At 42.0% G+C, this 18,510-nt stretch overlaps 1 protein-coding gene across 1 annotated transcript in view; it reads right to left on the bottom strand.

Moving 5' to 3' along the window:
- Positions 1-18,510, bottom strand: part of vipr1b (vasoactive intestinal peptide receptor 1b) — a 54,427-nt gene that overhangs the window by 23,977 nt on the left and 11,940 nt on the right. The window contains exons 2-3 of the mRNA XM_027016221.3: positions 16,540-16,630; positions 15,287-15,400 (exon numbers count right to left, since the gene is read on the bottom strand). Coding sequence (XP_026872022.1) covers positions 15,287-15,400; positions 16,540-16,630 — 205 coding nt within the window. The remainder of the gene's footprint in view (positions 1-15,286; positions 15,401-16,539; positions 16,631-18,510) is intronic.

Below are 18,510 nucleotides of genomic sequence, written 5' to 3'. Positions count from 1 at the left end.
CACACATACACTCACACACACATATGCATGCACACACAGGAATTCTTATTCACACACACAAACAAATACATGTATACACACATATGAGTGCACACTCTCGAGGTCAGTATTAGACCAGTGTGGAATGGCTCTTGTAGACAGTGTCAGTAGTGTAGCCTCTCTGAAATGACTGTTGTAAGTGTCAGTATTAAACCAAACTGGTATGACATAAGCCTGAATGCACTTCTTTGGATGAGTTCCTCCATGTTTTTCCGAGATACTAACCATGCAGCAGTAGGTCTCTTGAGCTCCAGCAGAACTAAAGGGGGGAGATTAGGCACACAGCCAAGCAGAGGCCCATCAGGGTAACACAGCACGGAGTAAAGGGGATCATAAGGATCTTCTGTCTTTTCCTTCTTTTAGATGCCTCCAGAGTAAAGAACATCATTAATCCAATATACGGAATTTTTTTCTGATTCCACTGTTTACACAATAATATAAACAATCAGATTAAACCACATGTTTCAGGTCACTGACCTTTAGTTATTTCATAGAGCACAGTCTTAGTTTTAGAGCACTAGGAAAAAGCCTTCTTGACATAACACACAATAAATGGATGAGAACTGTGCTCCCATAGGGAAGAATTCATGCCTTCTTAATAACTGACAACCAAATAACTGTGTGGCTTAATCCATTATCTTTCAAATCAAATAAAAACTGATTACAAGTGGCAGCAACATGGACTGTGGCGTAAAATCAGTAAAATTTCTAAGGATGAGCAAATCAGGCAAACCTTCATTTCATCATATTACATTAAAGTTTCATATAATATAACCTTCATATTACACTGCCCATCAGTCTGTGTAAAGGTTGCTTATGAACACATATACTCTAGTATTGCTTTTCGAGACCTGACACTGAAGGTGGTTTTCTCCACAACATCCTCACAAAACATGTGTCTCCACACACCCCCAAATTTATGTCTCTTCACACCCTCACCACCTACACACACTCACGCACAATAAATCTTCACAAATCTTCTGGACATTACTTCCTGTCACAAGGCACAAAACAATTCAAAGCAGAATAGCACACTAACCCCGAAGAGCACACTAAGCCTGACGCGTCCACTAATCCCAAAGAGCATTAAAAACTCAGAAAAGCACACTAACTCCAAAGGTTTGCAGACCACATTAATCATGAAGAGCACATTAATCCCAACTAGTGAACAGCAATCAGTCTGTTATTCCACTCAGACAAACACTTACCACTGCAACAGACTGGGACTGTCTGAATAGGCACGTTGGGAAGGCATTAGGAGTCACTGTTTGAGCATTATGGAAATAGCAACAATTAACTGAAAAATTAAGACATTCCACCCAACTCCTAGGCAACCCCTTGATGTCTGGTGGATGCCGGGTGATTATGTCTAGAATGTTTTCCTGTTTCCATGATTTTCATTAATAAAGAGTGTTAAAATACTTCATAGCAAAATGGAACATCTGCCAAATGCTGGAAATGCAATCTTGAAAAACATTGCTCATCATATTTTTGTTATCAGATGAAAAAAAGAATGAAAGTACATTTTGTAATGTAGTGTATAACAATTAATAATAGAATATATAAGGTTAAGGATCTAATAAGGTGAATATTCCCATCTACATTTTACAGACATCAATGCTGAAAGTTACAAAGTGTCTAGTCATAGCTATAAGCTGTTCACAAACTTCCAAATATTTTGCCTTCATCCCAAATACCCCTTCGACAATGATGTACTCAGGTAATGCAAATCTTTAGAGACCTGCATCTTCATTCCAGCAACTTTTACTTCAATGGCAAATACACACACACACATACACACACACAAAGAGAAACACAAACACTCAGAAACACAAACATGTATGGACTGGAGTCACCTTATTATTATGGAAAGATTTAACATTTAAGCATTATCTGGACAGAAAAATATAACACAATTAAGTACATACAGAATGAGTGTGTAAACCTTCAAAAAGAAGAAATTAGATTTAGAAGATAACAGAGAAAGAGAAAACACAGGAACTTGCTCCAATTTCAATGCCACTAGTCTCATTAGAAACCTCTGAATACTTAATATGTTGCAAGTAATTTGAAAAGGTCATGAATTTTAATAAATTTTCCAAATCATTTGAAGTCTGCTAGAGGTGCTGTTATTGTGATGCTGATTACATGGGCTACGAATACAAACTGGACCCTTGAAATTCCTGGAGGAAAGCATCTAAGAAATATGAATTTACCCAGAAATGTCTTCATGGTAAAACCTTAATTTTGAGTCCACAGTTATTACTTAAATCACAGTAGACATTTTAAGCCCAGTAACCATCAAGTGCAATTCAATCCAACTCTATAAACAGCTATAAATTAAATGTATAATATAGAAAATAATTGTTCAAAATGAACTGAAGTATATTTTGACATTGTGGATATAGGCTAACAAGCTACTCAGAGCGTAGAAAACGTTTTGCAGAAACACTTCAGTTGTTGGACTACAACCAAGGCACAGTCTGGCCATAAGACTGAAGGTGGACCACAGAGGACAAGCTGGCTGAAGTTCCCAGAGAGCTACAAAATTCCTTTAAAAACTGGCTGGAGAACTGGGATCCTCTGTCCGAGACCAGGTAAATGGGAATGTCATGGACTCAGATCATGCTCTCCAGCATGCGCTGGGCTGTCGCTAGGGCAGAAAACAGCTTTGGCAGAGCAACAAATTTTGAAGTCTTGGAAAATCTGTCCACAATAACCAAGATCACAGTGTTACCCCGTGACCTAGACAACCTCATGACGTGAAGGTTGGTGAAGGAAGGATGGGCAAAAGGTGGAGTAAACCTATAGGTCTTGCCCTATGTTCCTTTTCGCAAGTCAAGACCTTGTAAGTGGCTACAAAATGTCTGACCTCCTGACCTAGTTAAGGCCACCAGAAATATTGGTGTCGTAAGAGTTGCACCCAAGTGCAAGAAAATGGGGATGATGACCTCACTGAAGTACTTGTTTTTTGGATACAGGGATGTAAAGCTGCCTTGCAATCCTTCTTCCAGGATCAGGTTTGGTCCCAAGTACCATTCGCATGGCCTCCTCCAGGCCCTAGTGCAGTGGGACTACAGTGCGCTTGGGTGGGGGGAATAATTGGCACACCAACTGGTTGAGAGTGGAGATACTCCTACTGGCAGGAGAAAGCATTTGGTTTGATGTTTTTGGAGCCTGGATGACAGGATAATGTCAAAATAGCCTAAGAACAAAGCCCACCTGGCATGTCTGGGGTTCTGTCTTTTGGCTAATTGGATGTAGAAGATTTTTTATAGTCCATCCAAACCAAGAATGGATGTTTAGCTCCCTGTAATTGGTGCCGCCGTTAATTTAACTGCCAGAAGCTCTTGATTCCCCACATCATAGCTTTTCACTGCCACGGCAGGAACAAGGGAATAATAGACACATTGGTAGAGCTTTTGGTCTGAAACAAGATGGCTCTAACACCTCTCACATCAGACAGCACATCTGGGTTGGGTAGATGGAGATCTTCAAATGATTTTTGGCCTTGGCTGGTCCACTGGAACAACCCATGCTGTATACGGACAAAGGAGCCAGAGGAACCTCCTAGAGAAACTGATGAAGCCCACGAAAGTATAATTGATCAACCTAAACTGAGGCCAATCCATTACTGCCTTTAACTTGTTGTCCATGACCAGATGACCCTTGGAGCCCATAAAACCCAAAAATTGTAACAATGTCAGGTGGAAGGTAGATTTCTCCACCTTGACCTACAAATGGTTCTCCAAGACCAGAAGGATAACCCTCTGGACATAGACCAAGTGCTTCCCCACAATCTGACTATAGATGGGTATATCATCCAAGTAGAAGGCAGCATATCATTGGACTGTAACGTGGGTGAGGTGGATAGCGAACACGTGTGCAAAGTACCAGCGCCTTGGACTTGGGAATGAGCAGAATCCAAAACAGGGGAAGACAGTGAAAATGATAAACAGGACAATAAGTAAATGACTAGTTTAATAACAAACATCAGAAACAAACAAAAAGGATAAGAGACCAATTCAGGGCAATTATAGATCAGGAAAGAAACATACAAGAGTACTGAGATAACAGAGCGGACAACTTAACGAACATGAACTGGAAAGGCGAAACAGACAAAGAAGGCAACATCAACCAAAACACCAATAGAAATCACGTAGGACTAAACAAGAGACACATCTAAGCAACAAGAGACGACAATAGTAAACAGAGAGAGTAACTTAACTTGGAACACAGAGAACAAGTACAGCATAACCAGAACCACAGCAGAATCAGGACATCAAAAAAAAAAAAAACAAAAACAACAAAAAAAAAACCCCCACAAAAACCCCCCAAAAAACCCCCCACAGACCTAGAAATGGAAATGACCAACAAACCTGAGATGCAGTAACACGGTTTAAATACACAAAGCTAACAAGACTATAAACAAGGAGCAGGTGAAAACAATGATGGGCATGGAAAACAAACAAGGGTGGAGAAAACGAAACTATGGACTGGAACACACGGAAGAGATCATGAAGCCATGGAAACAGGAGAAGCTCCGGTCCACGAACATGACAAATACAGTATATTACATACATAATACAGTATAAATTATATACTAAGTATAATACCTAATTTTAAGCCAATCCTCTTAGAAGTCTGAAACAGTGGTTTAGAACCATGTCTAGAGTTGTGATGTAACTGAAGTTTTTGTCAAGAAGCCAGACTGACTGTCCTCTCTACCTGAACAATGGTGATTATATAACACAGGCATTTGAAGAGGCTGTTTTGTCATTTGAGCTGAAGAGGAAAATTGGTGAGAGAAATTGGTCTGTTTTAGTGAGAATGTTCTATAATGAACTAGGAGGATTTTAAACCTAACTATTTCTTTGAGCTTCTCATTTTGTGGTTTAAAGTGTAAACTATAAACTAAACTGTAAAAATAAACTATAAATTATCATATATTTGCTTGCCTTGATAGCGTATACATTGTTCTTTACAAGTTAAGAGGAAGCTCAATTTGCAGCAGTTCAGGATGTTCTAATAAGAGTTTTAATAATTTGAGGAATGGTATCTCAGAACACAATATCTCTTGTCCATTAAGGGGCAGGCTGGCACAAACAAGCTGCTTCTGTTATGTAGCCTGGCAAAAGATATTTGTCATGTATAAGAACCCAATATGCACAGGAAACTCACATGACACAACATTGCACTCACCTGTGCCTGCCCAAAACCTTTTTGATATAATTTCCTTTATGTTAGCTGTTGTGGTAGTGTACAAAGAATCAGTCAGAGAGGAAAGGATGGAAAAGGCTTTGTACTGTAATAGGTCAAACCAGAAGAAAATGTAATGCATTAGAAAACTCCCCATGTGCACACGTGTGGGGAATTGAGATTGAATCCTCGATGACTTTTTAAAGCTCTTTGCTGCTACACTCGGGGGTGGTGTGTTGGGAGTCTCTCAATGTCATGATATATTACCATATAAAACCCTGCAATCAAAACATTTTTTAGTGCTTCTGACAGAGTGCAATTGTTTAGAATGCGAAGCTGACTTTGTAAAGTTTGCAGGAAACACAAACCCCACATGTTGGAGATCCTTACACATTCTCTCTGGCCAGACATGGAAACATTATTTTTTAGTTCAAAGTTCAGCATCTTAAAAATGTTAAAATATTGCTTTTATAGTTAAATATAGAGCAGTGTGTTCAACAGCTCCACACTAGCTGTAAAGTAAAGCTAACCCAGGTGAAGCAGCAGGCTGCACAGAGACTTCTCACTCCATGTTTTCGAGCTGGGTGGAAATTAGAGGTGCAGCTGGAGGAGCATTGTAATTGCAATGTGGCCCTCTTGCCCTGCGATTGAAACCTGAAGAGCTGAATTAGCGTCAGTGCCTAATGGCTAGGATGGGTATATGTGTGTGAAGCTGACGCTGAGTGGGATGGGTGGTATTTGTCATTATGGTAATTTGGGTGAAGTGTGGAAGGTTGCATTCAGGTGCTTGCACCTATTCACATGGCTGAGAGGAAATGGTTTCATTTCAGATCGATGAAACACAGTCCCTGTAGAGCTGAAGGTGCCTTTTAGGGTTAAAACACAATTGCATGTTGATGTTCATTCTTACAAACTGTGTGATCAGACATTTAGTCTATGCCTTACATAGACTAGCTTTTTGTGGGAATGAAATTTAATATAACTAATTGCTTCTTATTTCATTGAAAGTAAAAAGTATTAATGAAATGTAGTTAATTTTATTTAATTATTTACTCCAATTCATAATGTGCATGTGGTTTTGAATAACCATCCCACTGGTCTTGTCTCTTTTAATGCTATGGCACAAACTTAGCTGTGGCTTATGCTGCACTGTTCTGACTGAGTTGAAGACCTCTCCTGTCTCAGTGGTTAACCCTGACCCTAACCCTGACCCTAACCCTGATCCTAAACCTAGTGTTATGACTGAGGGGAAAACATGCTGTCTGAATGGCGATGGTCTATCTCAAGCACTCATGCCGAACCACAACTTTTAGTGCACTTATCTTTCCCTGCCCCCCCCATCTCTCTCCCTGTGTTTCTTTCTCTCTCTCTCTCTCTCTCTCTCTCTCTCTCCTTTTCTCTGTTCTCTCTCTCTTTCCCTCAAACACACTACATAGATGTATGCTGACAGCATATCTGTATTAGTACTTTCTGCGACGGAAGTGTTTACTTAGAATATTGCTTTTGTTGACTAGAGGAGTCCATGTTCTGCTTAGACTCTTTAGTACGATTATCTATAATTCTTTTAATATCAAAAATAAATAGGATTATTCTGCATCGTGTTTTTCTGTTTACATTTACATCTTTACATATAGTAGTGTTTGTAGTTTGTATATACATATGAAATCTTTACTGTTTAAAGAACAATCATAGCCTTTTGGTGAGAAATTGGATGTTAGGTGGTGCATTTACATTAGATTAGTGCAATTGTTAGGTAAACACCTTTAATTGTGTTATCTTAGTTGAATTAAGTCTGAAATTAATCAACTGAATCAACTGAACAACAAACCTAGATTTCTAATCAATCTTTTGAATTATTGTTTCATATATACACCTGAATAATTTTTATTCTACTTTCAGTCATCAGAGCATCTATAAGGACTTATGCTGTGATGTGCAAAGTATAAAAGACACAAATTCATCAACTTCCTTATCTGACTATTGAAAAAGTTATTTGCAATATTGACATAAAAACACATTATTGCAAACATGTGTAAACACCTTATTGGAACACTCACCTTAATCAGGTTATTCACTATAATCAGATTGTGTGCATGTAAACATATTGACTGAAACTGAAAGAAAATAATATGAACTCCAGATCTTATTGACCAGCAGTAGTGTGAAAGCAGCATTCAACTTAAAACAGGCAAAAATGCTTTTATGTTCCACATGTGCAGTCTTTGGGAGTCTCTCCATGCTGCTTGAGGGACCAGGAGCCCTGTTGGTGTAGCTGTGATGACCTCCATGGGGTTAAATTGTTTGCTGTAATTCAAGGCATGGGGTTAGATTGCTTGCTATAATTCAAGGCATGGGATTAGATCATTTGCTGTAATTCAGGGCATCTGTTCTCTTTTTTGTCTTTCTAGACTGGCATGCACCTCTGATCACCTGAGGGGTTTATTATCACTATCAAGTTGCACAACACACCCAGGAACACTGGATTAGATCTGCTTGGTTTCAGTCAGAGTAGACTATGTCTGGCCTTTGTTTTACTTTTATGTTTCAATGGCATGAGATTTCTCACAGTAAAAAAAAATATATAACCATCTGTGAGCTGTGAAAGGCAGAGATTCTGATGGAGATGCTGTTATTTCACTGTGCAGCAGCATGTAGAGGAATGATGACTCTCAGGATATGATAATTTCCTAAATCAGACTATAAAACACTGGATCTTAGAAGTGGAGAGCTCTTGATTTAAAATCCTGTGTATGTGTGAGTGATATATTATATCCTCTGTAAATTCTTGCGTGTATGCTGTGCTTTGCTGTAAACCTTTTGGGGACCCTTAGGGTGCTTGGGTTATGGTCTCGGATTATACATGTAGTGTGGATATCAACACAAGCAGGATCTTTAAGGCTCTAAAATCCCATAAACAGGCTTCTATGAGAAGCTGCAGATGTTTAGGTTCAAGCTTAGGGTCAAAGTTGATTCCTGTAGCTCTTCTTGAGACCTTGCTCACAGATGATCTTGTGAAATTGCTCCTACATCTAACAATTTCTATAGCCTCATTGTCAGACCCAGAGAGCACAGATGAATCTTTTGGGCACTCTGTAAGATACGGGATTGCCACAATTTCCATAAACTAATGGAATAGAATCTTTGTCATAATGCTTCGGCTTGTTGTAATGATTTGGTTCAGAAACTCAGGAAGGATCCTCTGCATTTTTTATTTGAACTTGAACTCCAATTAAATGTGGTGAGCTGGAGAAAATTATGTGAAATTCTTTTGAAAATGTCTTCTAATAACTGTCACTCCGCTCACTTTCCCATTAGTATCAAGGGGAACATCTGAAGGGTCAGTGTTTTGGATTATAAACTCGATCTGCACAGCCTGAACATTGCACGAGTAAATTAAGCTTCATCTTTCGGGTAAATTCACAACTGTAATGGCTTGTGTTAAGGCGAGAGGCAGGACAGTTCCAAGGGGCTGAATGATAGATAAATGAAAGATCAAGGATCGATGTTAATATTTCCTGCAACATCTGTGAGCTTTCCTCCCTAGTGGATTTCCAGGCTGAAAGGACATTGCTTTTGAGTTTGGGTAGGAGAGAAAGGGAACACAGCAATAACAGACAGAAACCAGAGGCGTAATCTTAACCATAACCCTAAACTTAATCCTGACCCTAGCCCTAATCTTCCCTCAGACAGACTTCTGTCTTTGTCAACTTAAAAGCAAATGCTTGACATAAAGTAGAATCTGTTCTACACACTGGATTTTGTCTTTTGGAGCAGTTGAGTGTTAGATTTGATGTGCTATCCTGAGTGGCAAAGAAAGCTTTATATGTCCTAGGTCTGGGGGATCATCCCCCATGTTACCTCAAACTGTGCATGAGAGAGCCCAACAGGCTGGGCTTTGATCATGTGGGACAGCCTGCCAATTACATTCTTAATTATCATTGATATTGGCATCTGCAGAACTGATATTGTAGGAGGTTACAATATGCAAATACTGGCACTTGCGATATCTAAATTACCCCCCTAACAAACCACTACATCTTTTTATGTGTGCTGTGAGAATATTGACCGGTTCCAGATATTCCAGATGAGTGAATCACTGCATTCACAAAATCCAACAAATATAAATAATGCTGGTTAAAATGAACAGTAATTATGTCACATTTGGGAGTTCTTAATGTGATATCCATATTGTGTATCCCTAGCAGTGGCTTACCCTTGTTTTGCCTTTTGTTTTGAAATTATAATTTTAGTCATGATTTACTAGCCATTTACTAGCCAGTGAGAGACAGGGCAAGTTAGCATTTTAGAGTAATACAGACAAAACAGGGCAAATAAGAAACTGTGAAGTTAGATCAACCAATTTATACAGCACCTTGTATTTTTAGATTACACTGATTAGATTACACTATGTTACATTACACTGAAATTCATCAGTTTGAATGAGGTGTCACTTTGTATGTATTTTATTTCTTAAGAGGATATACTCTAATTAATAGAAATGATAAAAAAAGGTGGCAGTAAATCCTCTTCAGTATGAGTTGTACATTTACAAATCTGGTTCACTGGATATAAATGCAAACACTCAAAGTAGAGTAACAAAAACCCTGTTACTTCTGGGCTTCACTGAACTGACACTGTAGAGTCTGTAGAGCCATGGATATGGTTTAAATATACGTGTGTTTGGGATCTTTGTAATGCTTATGCTTCTGCCATAACTGTAACAGTTATAGATGTCTATTGGTCAGGTCACTATGGCTACATGCACATTACAAGCCTCATTGTTCGATTCCGATCTTTTCGGAGATCGGATTTGCCTATCTTGACGGTCATATTCATAATTGCAAGTGGCATGTATGTCTGCAATGTGAAAGCATCTGTCCTCTGTAACAACATAAATGTATACATTGATGTGTTTTTGCATGAGTTACCTGCATCACTAACAATAAAAAACATCATATTCGTAAGATCAGCAAATCAGCAAAATGGACATACTAGTAGCTCATGTATGCACTGTGTTTGCTCTAGAGGACAGGAAACAGTACATCAGATGTAAGTGTTCAAGACAAGAAGGTGGAAAAAAGCCAGACATCTAGCTTTTGCTGTTTTAACAGCCACTGCTATTGTTCTATTCCATAGTGGTTTTGCTATGCTGCTGTTGCTGGCTAATTATGACAGTACTAAGTTGGCTGACTGTTCTCATTCAAGTATGAAAATGAATCAGATATTGTAAGGGGCCATATGCACTGAGGGCCTCCTGCCAATAAAGTGAGGCCAAACACTGCCAGTCAGTATTCAGTTGGATCACCAGCATGTGATCTCTGTGCATTAAGGGTGTATATAAGGGTGTATCTCTGTATATAAAAGGGTTTCACAAAGGCCAATCTTTGTGAAGCCTTGGCCCCAGCAACACACTTTTACAAACGTCAATGGTAAAGTGTATTTTGAGTGGGCGGTCCCCTGTGAGTTGTCTTCCTTGTTATCTGTTGTGTGAGGGAGGGTTTTCGATCTTTTTTCCTGGTTGTTTCTGGGGATAAATCCTCTCTCAGATATGCATCATACAACTATATGTGTGGAACATAAAAGCATTTTATCTGTTTTAGGTTGAATGCTGCTGTCACACCATTACAGTTGCATACGATATGCATCTCTCTCTCTGTGTCTCTCCCCCTCTCTCTCTCTGCATCTGTGCCTTTTGCATCTGGGTTTCACCCTGTGGCATAGTGGTTAGAGCACAGTTCTCCAGTTCAGTTCCTCCCTTCTTTGACTCTCACAGCTTGAGGAAACCTCTTATTCCTCTCTTTTGAGCAAGCACTTCCATTCCTGTTATGTTTGGTAGGGTGTGGGGCTCTTTGTCTTCCTCTCTCTGCGCCTGTAAATCCTTTCTGACTGGTAGGGCACAGAGCCCTCTCCTTTCCCTATTACCTACTCATTCACAAGCAGTTCCACACCATCCTCTTTAAATTTGTAAACAAAAGAGTATGTCACAATCCCTGCTAGTGTAATAGATGACACTATGAGCCACTGTGACGAGGAGGTTAAGCAGCATGCGGGGACCAGTCGCATAAACAAGAACACACGTTTTATTTACGCATATAACACACATGACGTAGCACACAGGCTATTGGGTTCAAACACCGACACCACACACATGTAAACGATAGACATTTTTACGCGAATACTAATGACACAATGAGGAGCAGGCGTGAGACACAGGGAAGGCGTGGCCACATTGACGAACCCACACACACAAGGAGACGTTTGGGGGAAGAGGCCGTACCGTGACAGCCACAGATCATGACCTCTTTGCCACGAACCCTCTGTATCCATCAGATTTTCATTTTTCCTGTTATTTTTGGTTCCTCGTTCACCCCTTGTATTAAATCTGAAATTGGGTCATCCCTGGTGGCTTTTAACAATCAGAAACTTCATCAGTATGGCAGCTAACCCAGGGGAACCTTTGCCATGCCTTCTTGGCGTTGTTGTCACGTTACACCAAGGCTTTGACAGTTATGAACACAGCAGAGAGGAAGTCTCTGTATCAGTCCATCACTACCCATGGGGTGCAAATGGCAAGCCTTGAAGAGGTGTTAGTGGGCCACAGCCCAGTGTCAGCACAATAGTGTTGATTGTTGTAATGCCTCAGCTTTTATGGAGACTGTATTCTGACCATTCGACAGTCCCATCTGTTGTACAGTGGCAGCCAACACTGCTGAATATTTGGCAGGGCAAATTCTCTGTGGAATACTACATCAAGACTTCTGCACACTAACTGCAGAATCCCAAGGGTCTCATGGCCATTTTCCAGCAGGGCCTGAACAACAAGATCAGGGATGAGCTGGCTGTCCAATACTTGCCCTTGTCCTTAGAGTCTCTGCATGAGCCAAGCACTGGCTTGACAATCAGCTACATGAGCACCGGGGGTCCAGTCAATGGAGCTGCCCAGGGATCTTCCAGCCCAGTCAGTCCCAAAGTATCAGCTCTCCACAATGCCCAATCCTATTCTAGTCGGTCACAGTCACCTGATGTCTGAATACCGTGAGCAGAGTGCAGGCAAGAGGGCCAGTGTTTATGATGCAGAGGACTAGGCCACATTTTAGAGAAGTGCCCCTAGCAACTGGGAAAAGACAAGGCCTACCCCAGAAGAAGGGGGTTGGTGTAGGCCCTGTTCAGTCCTCCAGGACATGTGTGTTGTTTCTTTGTGTTTCCTTGTCATAAGTGACTCCACCTAAGGAGAAGGGCCTCCATGCCTTTGTTGCTTCAGGTGCCTTGGGGGAACTTCACAGACACCTTGTTGTCTAAGGCACTTGGTCTACCCACCGAGTCCTTACAGACACTGCTCCAATTATTGGCCATTGATTGTAGTTCCCTGCCATCAGACAACATTGAGAGGCAGACCCGGCCAGTCCTTCTATGTCTTGGCCAGCAGATAGAGAGTCTTTAATCCTGACACAGGCCCTGGATGTCCTCATGATACTGGGCTAAAGATGGCTACAACAGCACCATCCTCACATCAACTGGATTTCCAAGGTGGTTGTCCAATGGGGACCACATTGTCACAGCTCCTGTCTGCATCCTAGAAGCAGTGAGGAGGCTCCAGGAAGGTGGTCCTGTCCCAAGTGCCATCAGCTTCTCATGACCTTAGGGTGGTCTTCAGCAAGCAGAAGGCAATATTCCTCCCCCCTCATAGATTATTAGACTGTGCCATCAACCTCCTCCCAGGTACCACTCCTCAGTGGTGATGGCTCTTCTCCTTGTCAGGTCTGGAGAAAGCAGCCATGGAGGATTACATTAAGGAGGCATTGGCAAAGGGAGTCATCAAGCCATCCATCTTGCCAACCCGTGCAGGTTTTTTCTTTGTTAACCCAGCAGGGTCAGAGAACTGAGTCCTCTAACTCTGCATTGCATTAATTAACATAGCCTGAATTAAATAACAATAGTCAAGGACCAGTACACCATACCGCTGATGACCTTTGTGTTTGAGACACTGCTCCTTGTTTATATTCTTGTTAGCTCACCCACATTACAGAATGACCAAGCCACTAAGAACACAGCAAGTATGCACCTCCCCGGACAGTGGTCATCTAGCTGTGAAGACAAGTTCTCTCAGTAAGACAACACTGGGCAGAACAATTCCCCTGGTACTGTAGGGACAAGGAATTCTTCAGGCCAGTCAAAGAAGACCAAGGTAGTTGAGACGCCTGGTAAGTGGCCACAATCCAAGTATCCTGATGCTATTGTCGAGGAGTCACAACTCGTGGGACTGGACCAAGAGGGACTTGGTAACCATTTGTTCTACTGAAGTTGACAGTATCGTACAAGCTGTAGGCCTTGATGGGTCCGTAGGGACTATGGACACTAGGGCATTTTATTTGGATTTATTAGATTACCTGAAGACTGGTAATCCCTGGTCTCTCCCCTGCACTATATGTCCCCCTGGGGAATTTAATGGAGAGGGTTCCGTGGAGGGGTTTATCTTACAGATCCAGCTGTACTTCAAGTACCTCATCTTCCCCGATCCTCCTGACTGTCTGAAGGTTCGCTTTTTCTGCCAGTATTTAGAAGGAAAGGCCTTACAGTGGGTGAACATTCTTAGGGCTCAGAGAGGGGAGGAGATAAGGACGTTAGAGGGATTTTTCGAAATGTTAAGGGCTAGATTTTCAGGATCAAGACCCCAAAAATCAACTAGCAACACTGACCAGTTCAGTAGTACCCCTTACCACAGCCGCCCAGCCAGTCCCTGCCTCCGGCGTGAGAGACGCCGCCAAGTCAGTTCTGGTTCCGGTTCCCGGTGTGAGAGACACCACCTGTCCTGATCCGGTTCCCAGCATGAGAGACACCAACTGTTCTGATCCAGTTCCCAGCATGAGAGACGCTGCCGCCCTGAGCCTGTTCCTGACGTGAGCAACGCTGCTCGTCCTGTTACCAGGTCTGCTCCTGTAACCACACCTCTGGACCCAACAGACCTGCCGCCGCTGAAGGCCACGGCCGTGCCTCCAGACATCCCGGACCTGCCACTGGATGCTGCAGCCGCACCCCGAGACTCACCACCGCCGGACGCTGCGGCTGGGCCTCTGGAGCTCCCTGACCCGCCACTGCCAGATGCTGCAGCCGTGCCCCCGGACCCGCCACCACCGAATGCCGCAGCTGCACCTCCCGGACCTCCCTGACCAGACGCAGCCGCACCCCTGAACCCGCCACCGCTGACTTCGCAACTGCACATCCGGACCCGCCGCTGCTGAATGTCGCAGCCACGCCCCCAGACCTGCCTGTTCCTGGAGTAGAAGAAGCCACTCCACAATCCCCATGCCTCATGCCAGACCTGTCCCTGGGCTTTCCACTATTGACTCTCCTGTGCCCAAGAAGGCTGCCACAGGTGTGCTCCTTGAGACACTTAGGACTCCTTTGGTGACCTCTCTGCTCCTAGAGACTGCTGTGCCAACCCTTAGTTCTGCCCCAGTGACTCCTTCGTCTGCGTATTTAAACCGTGTTACTGCATCTCAGGTTTGTTGGTCATTTCCATTTCTAGGTCTGTGGTTTTTTGATGTTCTGATTCTGCTGTGGTTCTGGTTATGCTGTACTTGTTCTCTGTGTTCCAAGTTAAGTTACTCTCTCTGTTTACTATTGTCGTCTCTTGTTCAGTCCTACGTGATTTCTATTGGTGTTTTGGTTGATGTTGCCTTCTTTGTCTGTTTCGCCCTCCCAGTTCATGTTCGTTAAGTTGTCCGCTCTGTTATCTCAGTACTCTCGTATGTTTCTTTCCTGAGCTATAATTGCCCTGAATTGGTCTCTTATCCTTTTTGTTTGTTTCTGATGTTTGTTATTAAACTAGTCATTTACTTATTGTCCTGTTTATCATTTTCACTGTCTTCCCCTGTTTTGGATTCTGCTCATTCTCAAGTCCAAGGTGCTACTTTGCACGTGTGTTTGCTATCCACCTCACCCATGTTACAGTATTAATGCATTTATTAGTGTATGCATTAATGTATCTTTTACTAATGTTTTTTTTATTCTTACTATTTCACTTTTCCCAACATCATTTGGCACTCACCTTCACTGTAGCGGTCAGTGAAGTAACTGAAATAGTTTGGACACGGAATGATCACCAATTCCCCCACCTCGGCTGAAGGCCAGCAGGCAAGCACATCCCACATCCCCTTGCAGCCTGTAGAGAGAGAGGGAGAGAGACAGAGAGAAAAGGAGAGAGAGGGAGAAAGGTAGAGACAAAGTGAGGGGGGGGAGAGAGAGAGAAAGAGAGGGAGGAGACTCGCCACTCAACCACTACGACACAGTGTGCACAATGTTCCTCAGCATGCATAACACACAATTAAGCTGTAAAAAGATGAGCTGAAGTCGAATCCTGCTTTAAACACACTTCGTTTCTATTAGCTGATATGGGCTAAGGCAGTTGATTCCCTGCTATTTCAAGATCCCTGCATATACTCAACTTACATAAAAAGGTTTAAAATTGTGTATGTAAATGTTGATTTTTAGACATAATACACACAGTTACAACCATAAACAGATGAGCTGAAGGTGAATCTTGCTTTAAACACACTTCCTTTATATTAGCTGGTACAGGGAGCATCTTCCCACTCACTGCTATTGCCAGCTTACATGTATTCAGTTTGCATAAAAACCTCAAATTGCACAACCCCATTGATACCCTTTCACCATGACACAGCCACAGTCGAGAAAAAGCAGGGAACTTCAGTGGCGAAGTGTGGTTTGTAGAGAGGCGTGCTCTTTTGTGATGGGGTTTTAAAATCTCAAGGCTGCACTGAAACAGTGAAAGGAATATGTGGCTTTCACTCTGAGCTGCTGTGCGTGTTGGACGCAGCACTCCCCATCCCTGCTGGGATGTCTTCACCATTCCCTTTCACGTCAGAGAATTGTTTCACAGTGGCTTGTCAGTGTACCTTGTCAGCCTAACAGATGAGTCAGATGATAACCTATTACATAGTTGAAAGAAGCATCCTGGTAACCATTTTTATGAGCATTCAGGAGTCCTTGAAGCCTTGGCTGCATAGAGGCTTAGGAAAAGTGCAAATGTTTTTTTTTTGGTTTTTTTTATAATCCAGGCCTATATTGCATCAGGACCTTGAAAGCAACATTCTCACAATCCATTATAACACTGAAGAAATATATCCATTCAGTCAGAGTGTTGATCAACCATCTACTGTCAGTCAGCGAGGCTTTCTACATCACATTTCCATAGCCCAGTTACTCCCCCCAGCCTTAAACACTGTCACCAGCCTCTCACAGCCACAGAGCTATAAAGCTGTAGAGTATTATGAACGTTACCTGATGTGACATTTTCAGCAGTGCTGGTCTCGCATCTCTCTCTCTCCAACTCGATTTCACTTACCACATCACACATCTGGACTGCTCCAATCTATGAAAGAAAGCAGGAGAATTTTAGTCATCTAAACTCAATATCAATTACAGATGATACATGTGCTGATGCAAAAATGTTAAGGTTTACTGCCATTTTTAAAATGCATTTAAAAACTAAATGACAAATGTGCTTGCTTAAATTCTGCTGTATTTAGCTGTGCTGCAGCTAAAGTCTCAGTGAACTGTTCTGCTTGGAGTGTTGACAACCACAACCTCTGTGACAACACAAGGCTAAAAAAAAACAAAAAAACAGACACACCATCAACTGTCTAGTTTTGCAGACAATTTCTCTTTTATAAAAAAACAAACAAAACAAAAACAAAAAAAAACCTCTTCAGATGCTCTTACAAATATTGTAATGATATAGCCCCTAACCCTTGTAATCAAGGCACACCTTTGGACAGACATACATTGTTACACACAAATCTGCATAGCTTTCTACGAGTACCAAACAAAATGACTGGTTTCTTGGCATCCATCACGTCCATAATAACAACAGTCATAGAAACAGAGTGAAACCTAACTTTGCCATGTCTCTAGTATCCAGTCTTATTTGTCACCGCCTTCTGCTTTCCCTGCTCCAGACCCTTTTTCAAAGTAATCTAGCAAAGTTTCACTCGTGTAAGATCAGCATGAAATTGGGTTTTTGGGAGAGCAAAGTGAGTGCTGAAGCAGCATGTCCGTGCTGTAGCGCCACGGTGCCTGCATGCCTGTGGATGACTGAGGGGCAGGAAAGGAGTAAAGGGAGCGAGTAATTGAGGGACTGTTCACTGGTGTGGACCTGTGATGACAAACGCATACTGACAGCCACTGGCAGAGGGTCAGTGAGGATGCATGAGACCAAGGAACAGCTAGGTAAGGTTATTGAGAGTGTGTGTGTGTGAGTGAGTGTGTGTGTGTGTGTGTGTGTGTGTGTGTGTGTGTGTGTGTGTGTGTGTGTGTGTGTGTGAATGTGTGTGTGTGAGTGAGTGTGTGTGTGTGTGTGTGAATGTGTGTGTGTGTGCGTGTGTGCATGTGTGAGTGTGTGTGTGTGTGTGTGAGTGTGTGTGTGAAAGAGAGAGAGAGAACGAGAGAGAGAGAGAGAGAGAGAGAGCAAGAAAAAGAGAATGTAAGAAAAAGTAAAAATACAAATAAAAAGAAAGCTCAGACAAGTGAACATGAAAGAGAATTAAAGCATGGATTAATGAATTTATGAGTAGATCCACTGATGGGATATAATGAAAGAGTCCAGCTGCCCCAAATCCATAAAATCAGAATCAAACAGCATTCAAATAACATGCTGAGTGTGAATTCAGCTGCATGTGGAATAGCCTGAGCAGAGGCCTCTTAACAGGACGGTGGCATCAGGCCACGCATGCATAATTTACTCCAGCAGGAGAAGCTGCAGTCTCATTACTGCATCGTGGCGACCTTGTTCTTATTCGAGACTATGAGCAGAGACAAAGCACAAACAGTAAACATGCTCTGAGTTGGGGTGGGGGGGAGCGGGGTGGTTGCCGCACAAGACCATGCTGCCTCCCGCACTATAACGAGAGGGACACATTTCTCTGTATGTTGGTTTTCAGACTATACAAGTTAATATTTTGATATGTGAGCTTCACATTTTATTGCATGCAAGTTTTATAAAATCACAGATTATAAATAAAACCTTCATGCTAGCTTTGTTTTTTTACACAAGAAGATATAACATTCCCTCAATGAGACACAATATGTATGTATACAATAAAAAAAGTAAAAGTTAAAGTTAAAGTTAAATTTAAAGTTAAAGTTTGTTAACTGTTATCCTAATATTGGCACATGCAATTTGTAGAAAGCTGTAATATGCAAATCAAGTCCCCAACAAGTTGCAAAATTGTTTGCTGTGTCCTGACCAGATGT

This window comes from Electrophorus electricus, chromosome 1 (genome assembly GCF_041902795.1).
Source record: "Electrophorus electricus isolate QZ-2024a chromosome 1, ASM4190279v1, whole genome shotgun sequence".
NCBI lineage: Eukaryota > Metazoa > Chordata > Actinopteri > Gymnotiformes > Gymnotidae > Electrophorus > Electrophorus electricus.
The sequence above is the reverse complement of the archived record's forward strand: the minus strand, read 5'-3'. Positions and strand labels throughout refer to the sequence as shown.